The 13,335-nt window shown below is 47.0% G+C and overlaps 1 protein-coding gene across 1 annotated transcript in view; it reads right to left on the bottom strand.

Annotated features, from left to right (window-relative positions):
- Positions 1-1,408: 1,408 nt before the first annotated feature.
- The window catches only part of EXD1 (exonuclease 3'-5' domain containing 1), a 559,324-nt gene continuing 547,397 nt past the window's right edge, over positions 1,409-13,335 (bottom strand). Inside the window, exons 10-11 of the mRNA XM_073610706.1 lie at positions 9,788-9,979; positions 1,409-1,543 (exon numbers count right to left, since the gene is read on the bottom strand). Of these exons, the coding sequence (XP_073466807.1) occupies positions 1,409-1,543; positions 9,788-9,979 (327 nt within the window). The remainder of the gene's footprint in view (positions 1,544-9,787; positions 9,980-13,335) is intronic.

Raw genomic sequence — 13,335 nt, 5'->3', positions numbered from 1 at the left:
CATGAGGTCTTAAGATATGTATTTTCAACACATACTTCCCCCTCTATCACACAGAAATATACTGATACTTCACGTTTTCTTACTGGCACCCATCTACCTTGATGGTATAATGCATAGTTTCTATGGCACAGCCCTACTAGAAGGTGGAGGTGGACATTGTTGCAGGACACAGAGCATTGCTACCAACTTTGCCCCTCCATGAGCTGTCCAGCCAATATTATAAAATAGCTGGTAAGCAATCAGAGGAAAAAGAGTGCAGCCTTTACACTTTCTCTTTCAAAGAAGAAATCCTATAAAATTTTCCTACTGAACTCAGGTGGCTGATCAAACAGTGTACGTATTAGTTTTCAGAAGATGCATATACTCATGTATATAGATCAGTGAGAAGCTGGTAACTTTCAAACAATAAAAAAATAGTAATTTAACTAAATGTTGCCAAGCATTAAAGCGGTAGTAAACTCATTTTCTATTTTTACCTACAGGTAAGCGTAAAATAAAGCTTACCTGTAGGTAAAATGAATATCATTTAAACTTGCACCGTTTAGGAGATATTCAAGCGAGTAGCAGCCGGTGATGTCATTGGTGCATACGCTCTGAAGGAACGGCATACCCATGCCGTTCCTTCAGGGCCGTGCACCATGGCCGAGACTCAAACATGCATGCAACTCGGACATTCAGATGGCTGGAGCCTGCAAACACAGAAAGAAGAGCAGGTGAAGATGGCAGCCCTGTCAGCGCACCGCTGGAAGACTTAGTTAAAGGCAAGTCTCTCATAATGTGCTAGTATGCACCACATACTAGCACATTATGATATTGCCTTGCAGGCGGAAACTTTTATTTTCAAGAGTTTACTACCGCTTTAAAGCAGAAAAAAAGTTTTTTTTTTTTTAAATTCTGGACAGAGTAGGTAGGGATTACATCCTCTGTCATGTTTTTATTATTGTACTTTTCCTAAATGGGGAGATTTCCCCACTTACTATGACAAATACAACAAGTGAAAATAAATCTGCCTAAACGAAGGGAAAAGCCACCCTTCTACAAATGTACTAATTGGGAAAGTTTCCAGTGACTACTGAAAAATGATGGATCACCCATCATGATAACTATGTTAAAGCAATAAAACATGGACAGGTGATCTAATTACAAAAAGAGACAGAAAGCAAACTGGGATCGTGGAAAATCCTCAACAAATTTTTAGTAAAAAATTATATTTTCTAAATGCATGTAAAATAAAAAAAAAAAAAAAATGTGACCAAAATTCCTAGGAACTCTACCAATGAGCTGTAACGTAAGAGGAACCACTGCCAATATATTGCCATGTGGGCTACAAAACAAAGGTGGAAAGTGTGCACATAATAAAGGAAATCTCCTAGCACCAATTGTGATTTAGGTAAGGCTAATCTAGAGATCATGGCTTCTTTTTCTCTGATCTTATAAGGAATCCCTGGCTGTTAAAACTGTATTCTTTCAGTGCTGATTCTCTTCTCATTTGCTGTAAGACAGGAAGCTGCTGAAGTTCTTTGGGAAGCTGCGAGCAGGGTGTCTGCAAAAGATGAAAACGTAATTCTTCAAATCACAAGAATAAAATGGCTACACAAGGAAAATAAAACCAAGGACACCCATACAGAGAAAATATACTCCACTTGGCCAACTGTAGGACTGTGTGCACAAAGACCCATCCTGATTTCCCCCTGGAGTCTGGCTAAATGGTAGCGAAACAGCACGGCTTGCACCACTGATTGCTGGACTACATCAGTGACCTGCAGCATCCTCATGGCTCTGAAAAGATAAACTCTTTCACGTTAGAGTGACACCACTGGGGTTATTTATGAAAGGTAAATCCACTTTGCACTGCAAATGCACTTGAAATTGCACTTGGAAGTGCAGTCGCTCTAAATCTAAGGGGTAGGTCTGAAATGAGTGTAAGCTCTGCTGATTTTATTATCCAATCATGTGCAAGCTAAAATGCTGTTTTTTTTATTTTTCTTGCATATCCCCCTCGGATCTACAGTGACTTTACTTCCAAGTGCACTTGCGGTGCAAAGTGGATTTGCCTTTAGAAAATACCCCTCACGTGCTGCTAGCCAGCGCATTTCAGAGGGCCTTGAAGGAAGAGGTCCTCCTAAACACACTGCGTACCAACACCTATTGTCATTTTCAAACCTGGAATAATCTGTCTGCTCTGAGCTGCAAGGACACCGCTGTAATCCAGCAAATAGCAGCACAAGCTGTGCTGTTTCTCCATCATTCATCCAGGCAAGGGTGGCCTTTCTTTTTGCACACAATCTCACCACTGGCCAGGACAAGCTGTTTGATCCCATCTTCTATCCAGGATTCGGACAAGCTGATTCTCTTCCATCACTCTTGTAAATGCAATTGATGTGTTATTACCAGTCTATATTTTTACTGCTACACTTACAGCAGGTGACCGTGATATTGTGTCAATCTCGCTGCTGTTATCGGCGACATTTGACACCTGCGAGCCCCGTCGCGGGAGCCAGCGCTGAGCTGGCTCGCTCATCGGGAAAGGAAAAATGTGTTTTTTCCTTTCCCGATGAGCGACAACCATTGCTGACAGGTGTTTGGTATGAATCGTGGGGGGAACTCCACGACAAATTTTAAATAAAAAAACCGGCATGGGTTCCCCTCCAAGAACATACCAGGCCCTTAGGTCTGGTATGGATTATAAGGGAAACCCCCTACGCCGAAAAAACGGCGTGGGGGCCCCCCCAAAATCCATACCAGACCCTTATCCGAGCACGCAGCCCGGCCGGTCAGGAAGGGGGGTGGGGACGAGCGAGCGCCCCCCCCTGAACCGTACCAGGCCGCATGACCTCAACATGGGGGGGTGGGTGCTTTGGGGTAGGGGGGAGCCCTGCGGCCCCCCCACCCCAAAGCACCTTGTCCCCATGTTGATGAGGACAAGGGCCTCTTCCCGACAACCCTGGCCGTTGGTTGTCGGGGGCTGCGGGCGGAGGGCTTATCGGAATCCGGGAGCCCCCTTTAATAAGGGGGCCCGCAGATCCTGTCCCCCACCCTATGTGAATGAGTATGAGGTACATCGTACCCCTACCCATTCACCTGGGGGAAAAAGTGTCAATAAAAAAACATACTAGACAGGTTTTCAAAGTAATTTATTAGGCATCTCCGGGGGTCTTCTTCTGACTTCTCTGCTCTCTCCAGCCTCTTCTCTCGGTGTTCGGTTCTTCTCCCGATCTCTGGCCTCTTCTGCCGGGCTCCTCCGCTAACTTCTGCTAGCGGTGGCCCGGTCTTCTCCGTCATCTTGTTCCCTCTTCTCTTCTTCCGATGTTGACACGACGCTGTCTCCCGCTGTAGTGCCGTGTGCGAGGTACGCAACGACTTATATAGGCATGGGGCGTGGTCACGGGGTGATGTCACCCGGTAACCACGCCCATTATGACGTCACCATCCCATCATACCCCCGGACTGTGACGTCATAAGGGGCGTGGTCACCGGGTGAAATCACCCGGTGACAGCGCCCCATGCCTATATAAGTCGTTGCGCACCTTGCACGCGGCATTACAGCGGGAGACAGCGTTGTGTCAGTATCGGAAGAAGAGGGAACAAGACGATGGAGAAGACCAGGCCACCGCTAGCAAAAGAGCAGAAGATAGCGGAGGAGCCCAGCAGAAGAACTGGAGAGCGGGAGAAGAACTGGAGACCCGGAGAAGAGGTCGGAGACTGGGAGAAGAACCGGACACCGAGAGAAGAGGCCGGAGAGAGCGGAGAAGTCAGAAGAAACCCCCGAAGCTGCCTAATAAATTACTTTGAAAACCTGTCTAGTGTGTTTTTTATTGACACTTTTTCCCCCAGGTGAATGGGTAGGGGTATGATGTACCCCATACTCATTCACATAGGGTGGGGGGCCAGGATCTGCGGGCCCCCTTGTTAAAGGGGGCTCCCGGATTTCGATAAGCCCTCCACCCGCAGACCCCGACAACTAATGGCCAAGGTTGTCGGGAAGAGGCCCTTGTTCTCATCAACATGGGAACAAGGTGCTTTGGGGTGGGGCGGCCTGCATGCTCAGGTAAGGGTCTGGTATGGATTTTGGGGGGGACCCCCACGCCGTTTTTTCGGCTTGGGGGTTCCCCTTACAATCCATACCAGACCTAAGGGCCTGGTATGTTCTTGGAGGGGAATTCTCTCTCGCGCTCGCTGCAATAGGAAAATGTGTTTTTCCTACTGCAGCCAGCGCGAGATGTACAGTACCCTTTGGGAACCCCCCCAAAGCTCTGAATGTAACCCTACCCGAATCATCATGCGTTATTCCCGAAAACATCAGGCTATTAGAAAGATCATAGAGCGTCATTGGAGCACCCTCACGGATGACCCCAAATTGCGTGGATTTGTTCAAGAAAAACCCACCATAACGTACAAAAGAGCTATGTCATTACGTGACAAGCTCGTTCGGAGTGAATACACCAATGAAAATAAAAGATTGAAGCACTGTTCCACAATGGGTTCCTTCCCCTGTGGACATTGCTCATACTGTTCACTCATTAAACAAGACAAAATCTTTGTGTTACCCAACGGCAACACATTTACACCTACACAGTTCGTGAATTGCCGCACTCGCGGAATAGTATATCTGATGGAATGCGAATGTGGTGCGTACTATGTGGGGAAAACCAGGCAGGAATTCTGGAAACGCATTTCCCAACATGTCTATAGCATGGAGGTGGGGAATCCGTACCTCCCTATTGGGAGGCACATAATTGTCACACACAACTACAGAGTCCCCAGAGTTACTTTCGTGGCCCTCTATAAAATAAAGATCCCCACTAGAGGTGGCGACTGGAATAAGTCTCTGCTGCAGAAAGAGCAGAGATGGATATTCCAGTTACAGGCCACCTCCCCACCGGGTCTAAACGAATCAATCTCGTTTGCCCCTTTTCTGCAGGGGTTCTCATCTGGGAAGACACAATAATCTATGGGAAAGGATCTCACACCCCATACGTGCTATAATTTTCTGTGGAAATATGAGAAGACCCATTAACATTATCAATTCCCTTTTCCTCGCCTTTTCCCTGTTCCTTCCCCACTTGTTTTCCCCTCCCCCCTCTCTCCCCCCTCCTCTCCCTTCCCCTCCCTTCTCTCCTTTCCCTCCCCCCTCCCTTTTCCCCCCTTCCCCCCCCTTTTTTCCTTTTTTCCCCCCTTCCCCTTTTCCTCTTTCCCGCCCCCCCCTTTACCCCTCCCTCCCCCTTTTCCTTTCCCTCCCTCTTCTTCCCTTCCCCCCCCCCCTCCCCTTTTCTTCCTCCCCCCCCCCCCCCATGCTGATCAAAGTGGAGTTTTCTACCACACACTTCATCTATTAGCGTTTCCAGGCTTGTGTACATTGCCGCCTGGTTTTCCCCAATGTACAACCACTATTGTCATTATTGTTTTCTCCATTATTTTTAAATTTATGAGGTGCACACCTTTGTGTATGTTATGGGATCCAACAAAAATGGATCATATACTCCGAAATGCTCTACTTTTGAGAAAAATCTAGCCTAAAGACAGTTCAGAGTTCTATATATGCAACAATATTCTGTATTATGTAATTTTTCTTCTTTCTTTTCTGTGCTATCTGATTATGTAGTGATAAGAGGACAATGCTACTAGAATTGTGTAACCATGTTTAAGCGAATAATGATATGCAAAGAACGATGTATTTAGTATGGTCAGCCTGTAGTCAATCCACATTGCACAGACCATGTATGTGACACCTTGTGAACAAACGATGTGGACTGTCAGTATAATATTCTACCATAATTTGTCCACACAGCATTACATTTATGACTGTGTGGCTCTGTGTTCCCTGCTGCCTCCCCTTTAGTACCTGTGCTTCTCCTCTGGGGGCGGGGGTGCACCTTGTGTCTTCCTGGCAGGGTGAGAGAGGAGACGCTTGGGCCCTGCGTCTCCTATATGCGCCCACTAGGTGGCTACACCTTGAGTTGGGCTCTTCTCGCCCTGCCAGCGGCGTCCCGGGTCCCTTCCGGACGTCGTGCTCACGCGCGCGCACCCTAGTGTGCGTGATGTAGCGGCGCCTGCGCAGTTGCGGCGGAAGCGACGGGGACGCCCGAAGGAATCATCCTCTCCGGAACGCCGGGGGGATCACGTTAGAGCGCACAGCTGTGCTGCTCGTTCCCCCATACGGAGGGAGAGGAGGGAGGGAGGCAATCGCATACCTGCACCTGATGGGAGTTAGTCAATTGACACTCCCTATAAATATAATGCAATCCCAGGGGGACTTTATTGGATCCTCTCTAACTTGGAGATGTTAGGCAAGGCACTGACTGATCTATGAGATTGGTAAGTACACCTGGAATGATTGCAATGCTTTTATTTAGCTCCTTAGTAACTTTGTTCGTTTTCCTTAAATCATCTCCTACCTTGCCATGACTTTCCATTTACATTCCATTTTTCAGAATTATGAACACATCAATCTTTTTATTCAGCTCTGTCTGATTGGGTAACTAGTTCCGCCACCACCCCTGCACCTTTACACTGTTTGTTGTTTTATCACGGTTTGCTGCCTGTGTGTTGTGCACTGTTGCCCCATGTGTTTCTTTTTTCACTCACAGTCCCCTTTTCCTTCCTCTTGTTAGACACTCACTGCCCATTCTACACACATCCCCACTCTCGGTCCCATTACCCTACACTCCCAACACACACACACACACACCCTCACTCCTTTCACTTTTAACACCCCCCCCCCCCCAGCACTCCTTTTTTTTTTTTCCCTTTTTTTCTTTCCCTTTGTTCCTCTCTCTTCCCCCCCCCCCCCCCCACCATCTCTTCATCTATTTCTTTTTTCCCCTTTTCTCCTCCTTCCCTTCCCCTCCCTTTCCCCCCCCGCTTTTTCTCCCCCCCCCACCTCTCTCCATCCCTTTCCCCCCCTTTTGTTCTTTTTTCCTCTCCCTGTCCCTCCCCTCCCCCCTTTTTCTCTCCACTCCCTTCCTCCCCCGCCACCCCCCTCTCTTTCCTTCTCCCCCTCCTCCCCCTCCTTTCTCCCACCCCCTTTCTTCCTCTCTCTTTCCTTCCTTTCTGTTCACAATTTCTTATCCAGCACGTCTGGTCCTCTTTTCCCTCTCTCCCCCCCCCTTTTTTCACTTGATTACTCACTGGTGGTTTGTCGGCACTTTTACCCCATTGTTCGTTCTATATATCCTTATGTTGCATGGTGATTGATCGGCAGCAGGGCATTTGCTATTCCCCAGCGCATTCCTGTCTCACTCACTCACCTTTGGTTCACTCCTTTTTTCTCTTTCCACTTCTCCCCCCACATGCTTCCCTCCTTCCCTTCTCTTCCTTATCTCCCCCCCCCCTTCCCTCTCTTTCCCCTTCCTTTCTTTCTTTTTCCAGCAATGCCCTTCTGCACATCCATGCACTCATAATTTAGCAACCTTACAGAATTCCATGGTTGGGGAATTCCCAACCATGTGGATCAACCAATTGACCCCTCGTTCTTTATTTTATCTTTTATTATTCTATTTTTTATTTTTAGCACTAACGTGAACCTATCTGGGTGCGATTTGGATTGCCCATTTTCCCCTTCCTTTCCTTCCCTCTCCTATATGGGGGGCTGGTAGACGTGATCCCCCGCAAGATACAGTCGGTCCACCGCCCGTCCCCCGGGGGAGTTGGTCTGAGACGGGGGAGCAGAGGAGGAATCACATCACCCCAAATAGTTCGCAATGTTAGAAATGACCTTGTAACGTCACAAATCCTATGATAGGTAACTATACAACTTAGGAGTCACACTACATGGTGTACATGTATGGTTTTGGTACTGTTGAATCTAATATTATGTTTGATACATGTTGACCTCTTTACAGTGGACAACCATCCTCTGAAGAAGACCCGGGAAGGGTCGAAACGCGGCAGGATTTTCACATACAACCCTCGTTGTTCCACATACACCGTATTGTATATTGTCCTTATTTATAGGCACTATTTGGTGTCATCCAATTTTAAGGATTCAATATTTGATGTAATTTTGGTTGCCCTACAATACTTTGTGTCTTGCATTGGTTCTAATTGTAGGCTTTGTCCGTTGTAATTATACGCCATATCCAGTTCATGTCCTGACTCAAACAGTCAGCATTCACTTTAATGATTTTTTAATATGTTATTAGATTTTTTGTATCAATAAAATTTAACTTTTTCAACCACCTATATTGCATTTCATTGGCTGCTTAAAAGCCCCGATAGGGGGTTCTCGTATTTTTTCGTTCTACAGAGAATATATTGTATATAGGCTATAACTGATAATCCCTCCTTCTGAAACTGCGAAAATGGCACACTTTGGGAATTATGTTATATACACACATGCGAGTAAAAGCTAATACATAAGCCACCTTTGTTTGTACATGTTTGATCGCATACAAGTATTCACTTGTACAGGTGGCTGCATGCAGCATCTGACGATCTCTAGGCATGAAAGTACCGGGAATTTTACGCTACAGGACTTTGCAGCCTCTAGGCTCTGTGTGCATAAGGCCTAACTGACCTGAAACAAGTATGGAGATAAGTAGTACAGTTTTTACATTCTGCATATTTTTTCCGTATTTGTGACTCAAAGTACTAAACCCAGAAGCAGCCAGCCCAGGCAACTTTATTTTTTTGCTGCAGCCACCAGATTGTATGTGAAACCCCCCGCTGTCAGATCTGTATGACGTACAGACCTTCCAGTGACAGGGTTAAAGCCAGCTTTACTGTCACTTTAACTAGATCCTTTGGCTGGCCCAAACAAACTATTTCCTACACTAACAGGTGCACCAGCTAGGAGTGCTGTATAAACTGTATGTAGCCTCAGCTACATACAGTATACAGCTCTGTGTTAAGGCTGTGAGACAAGACCTTCTTAACAGTGCTAAGCCATTCTTAGGCAGCGTTGTATTCTATGAATTATGTTTAATATGTATTTATTTTAGATTTTTGCACATAAAGTATTGCAGTTAATACAAGCTTCCTCTGATTGGCTGAGTCTGAAAGGCAGGCTGAGGATGACATGATCTCTGACTCAATAAGAAGCAGCTTTGTATTTCTTCTTAAAAAGAAAAACTAACATTAACACACAGTATAAGATTATTTACCTCAAGCTTATATATTTAAAAGTGGCATTAAACCCAAAACCAAAAATGTAATATATTGCAGCTTACAAACCAATACATGTAGTGGCTGTATTCGTTTTCTTTGTTTAGGGTTTTCCCTTTCACTGGCGATCTGGCCAGTAACGCACCTTATTATAGGCACCACTTTGCATGAAGGAGCACAAGGGCAGATTTGGAGAGCAGCATTCAGTCTGGGGGGAGGGGGAGTGTTAGAAGTATTAGCAGATTTAAATTCAGTAACAATTTGAAGCTGAACTCCAGCTAATACTTTATAACCATTTAGAGCACACAGTTTTCTTTCCTTTTGGGAATCTGATGATTTTAAGCACCTCTGCCAGAGTTAAATGGTCTGTCTCATCCCTGTAACTGCAAAAGTGCTTCTCTGTTGAAAAACTACAGACTTGCTAGCTAGATCACCAAATGAAAACAGAAGAAAGAAAGCCTAAAAAAAATACAACCACCACATCTATGAATTGGTGAGCTGCAATATAATAAATGTTTGCTTTTGGATTTAATACTGCTTTAAATAACTAAAAATGTAAATCCATAAGTAAATTAACATTTTCATACTTTGAAACATGCTAGCTGTAGCATTCACTTGTTAGTTCAAGCTCAAATATAAAAGAAACATATATAAATAAAATGGGCTAAAAAAAAGTTTTACTTACCTCAAACCTCTCTAAAACATCTGCTCTTCTGGGGCAACGAGCACTGAGATAGCTATTAACTAATAGTGTAACATCAGCAAACATGTCATCCAGCATAACTTGGCGCAAATCTAGGAGGTGCAATACTTCCAGAGCCAATACTTTCAGCAAGGTAGGAGACATTGGACGGTCAGACCAGATATTGGGGATTTCCTATATAGGAATAAGAAACCCCAGTTAGGACACTGCAAACATACTAATTATGTTCCCCAATCTCCCTAGGTATTCTGAGTTGTACAGACCGTGATAAGCCTGGTAACAGCAGAGGACATGGGCATGTCACAGTATCAGCAGTGGTGGTGACTGGCGAGAAGCCCTGATTTTACATTATGGAAGTGATCATGCAGGTTTATTATTATTCACGATTTATATAGCGCCAACAGTTTACGCAGCGCTTTACAATGTATAGGGGGGACAACAAAATTACAGTACAGTTCAATAAAAAAGGTACAGGAGGGCCCTGCTCGTAGAGCTTACATTCTAAGGGAGGGGGTGATGGTACAAAAGGTAATAGCTGCAGAGAATGATTTGATGCGGGTGGCTCGGGGACAGTTGTCAGGTGGGTGTGGGATAGGCTTCCCTGAATAAATTAGTTTTCGGGGATCTCCTAAAGGTGGACAGGGTAGGGGCTGATCGGACATACTGGGGAAGGGAGTTCCAGAGGATGGGAGAGGCTCTGGAGAAGTCCTGAAGGCGAGTATGGGAGGTGGTAACAAGGGAGCTAGAGAGCAGGAGGTCCTGGGAGGAGCGGAGGGGACGATTTGGGCGATATCTGCAGATAAGGTTGGTGATGTAGATGGGTGCGATGTTGTGAATGGCCTTGAAGGTTATGGTTAGCATTTTGAATTTTATGCAGTGGGGTAGGGGAAGCCAGTGAAGGGATTGGCAGAGAGGAGCAGCAGTCATGGATTGGTTAGTGAGGTGGATTAGGCTAGCAGCAGAATTCATAATAGACTGAAGGGGGGATAGCCTGCTTAAGGGTAGGCCATTAAGGAGAGAGTTGCAGTAGTCAAGGCGGGAAATAATCAAGGAGTGAATAAGTTGCTTTGTGGTGTCATTAGTCAGGAAGGGTCGAATTCTGGAGATGTTGCGAAGGTTAAGGCGGCAGGATTTAGCCAGTGATTTGATGTGGGGGCTGAAGGAGAGGTCAGAGTCAAGGATTACACCTAGCACCCTGGCATGTGTGGAGGGACCAAGCTCAGTTTTAGAAAGATTGAGTTTGAGGAAGTGGTGTGACATCCATATCGATATGTCATTTAGTAAGTTTGAGATCCGTGAGGAGATTGAGGGGGTGAGTTGAGGAGTGGAGAGATAGATCTGGGTGTTGTCAGCATAGAGGTGGTATTGGAAGCCATGGGAGGTTATCAACTGGCCCAGGGAAGAGGTATAGAGTGAGAATAGGAGAGGCCCAAGGACGGAGCCGGATCACCTGTCTACTCGGCTCAGCATCACGCCCAGTCCAGCCCCTTGGCCCGGATCCTATGATGAACATAATGCTGGTCCAATGCCGGGACGTCAATGCTAGGAGCCGCCCAGGGGGCGGGACTGGGCATGACTGAGCCGAGCCAAGTACACAGGAGATCCGGCTCTGTCTATTTCGGCGGCGCTCGTCCCCTCCTTCCCCTTGGTCGCTGCCTAAATCGGCATATAACACGCACACACGATTGATTTCCCCCCCTTCTTTAAGGGTGAAAAAGTGAGTGTTATACGCCAATATATACGGTAAATCATTTCAGAACTCTTTCCACCTTGAACCACTTGCCGACCGCCTCACCACGATATACATCGGCAGAATGGCACGGGCAGGCAGAATCACGTAACTGTACGTGATCTGCCTCCCGCGGGCAGGGGGTCCGATCGGACCCCCCCCCGGTGCCCGAGGCGGTCGGCTTTTGTCCAGCAGCGATCGGAGGTGAGGGGGAGGCCATCCATTCGTGGCCCCCCCTCGCGATCGCCGCCAGCCAATGAAATCATTCCTATGCCGCTGAATGGTAAACAGCAGCAAAGGAAATGATGTCATCTCTCCTCGGCTCGGCAGTTTCCGTTCCGGCGCCGAGGAGAGAAGACTGTAATGTGAGTGAAAACACACACACACACACAGTAGAACATGCCAGGCACACAAAACACCGACCCGACCCCCCCCGTCACACTGAAGCCAAGCAGTTTTTTTTTTTTTTTTTTCTGATTACTGCATGGTGTCAGTTTGTGACAGTTAGTGTGTTAGGGCAGTTAGGGTTAGCCCCCTTTAGGTCTAGGGTACCCCACTAACCCCCCCTAATAAAGTTTTAACCCCTTGATCACCCCCTGTCACCAGTGTCACTAAGCAATCATTTTTCTGATCGCTGTATTAGTGTCGCTGGTGACGCTAGTTAGGGAGGTAAATATTTAGGTTCACCGTCAGCGTTTTATAGCGTCAGGGACCCCCATATACTACCGAATAAAGGTTTTAACCCCTTGATTGCCCCCTAGTTAACCCTTTCACCACTGATCACCGTATAACTGTTACGGGTGACGCTGGTTAGTCCGTTTATTTTTAATAGTGTCAGGGCACCCGCAGTTTATTACCAAATAAAAGTATATGCATCACCCCAGGCAGCGTCAGATTAGCGCCAGTACCGCTAATACCCACGCACGCAGCATACGCCTCCCTTAGTGGTATCGTATCTGAACGGATCAATATCTGATCCGATCAGATCTATACTAGCGTCCCCAGCAGTTTAGGGTTCCCAAAAACGCAGTGTTAGCGGAATCAGCCCAGATACCTGCTAGCACCTGCGTTTTGCCCCTCGCCCGGCCCAGCCCAGCCAAGTGCAGTATCGATCGATCACTGACACTTACAAAACACTAAACGCATAACTGCAGCGTTCGCAGAGTCAGGCCTGATCCCTGCGATCGCTAACAGTTTTTTTGGTAGCGTTTGGGTGAACTGGCAAGCACCATCCCCAGGCAGTGTCAGGTTAGTGCCAGTAGCGCTAACACCCACGCACGGTACATCTCCCTTAGTGGTATAGTATCTGAACGGATCAATATCTGATCCGATCAGATCTATACTAGCGTCCCCAGCAGTTTAGGGTTCCCAAAAACGCAGTGTTAGCGGGATCAGCCCAGATACCTGCTAGCACCTGCGTTTTGCCCCTCGGCCCGGCCCAGCCCACCCAAGTGCAGTATCGATCGATCACTGACACTTACAAAACACTAAACGCATAACTGCAGTGTTCGCAGAGTCAGGCCTGATCCCTGCGATCGCTAACAGTTTTTTTGGTAGCGTTTTGGTGAACTGGCAAGCACCAGCGGCCTAGTACACCCCGGTCATAGTCAAACCAGCACTGCAGTAACACTTGGTGACGTGGCGAGTCCCATAAGTGCGGTTCAAGCTGGTGAGGTGGCAAGCACAAGTAGTGTCCCGCTGCCACCAAGAAGAAGCCAAACAGGCCCGTCGTGCCCATAATGCCCTTCCTGCTGCATTCGCCAATCCTAATTGGGAACCCACCACTTCTGCAGCACCCGTA

The sequence above is a fragment of the Aquarana catesbeiana genome, linkage group LG13, assembly GCF_042186555.1.
Source record: "Aquarana catesbeiana isolate 2022-GZ linkage group LG13, ASM4218655v1, whole genome shotgun sequence".
Lineage (NCBI taxonomy): Eukaryota > Metazoa > Chordata > Amphibia > Anura > Ranidae > Aquarana > Aquarana catesbeiana.
This window is presented reverse-complemented; position numbering and strand designations above follow the sequence as displayed.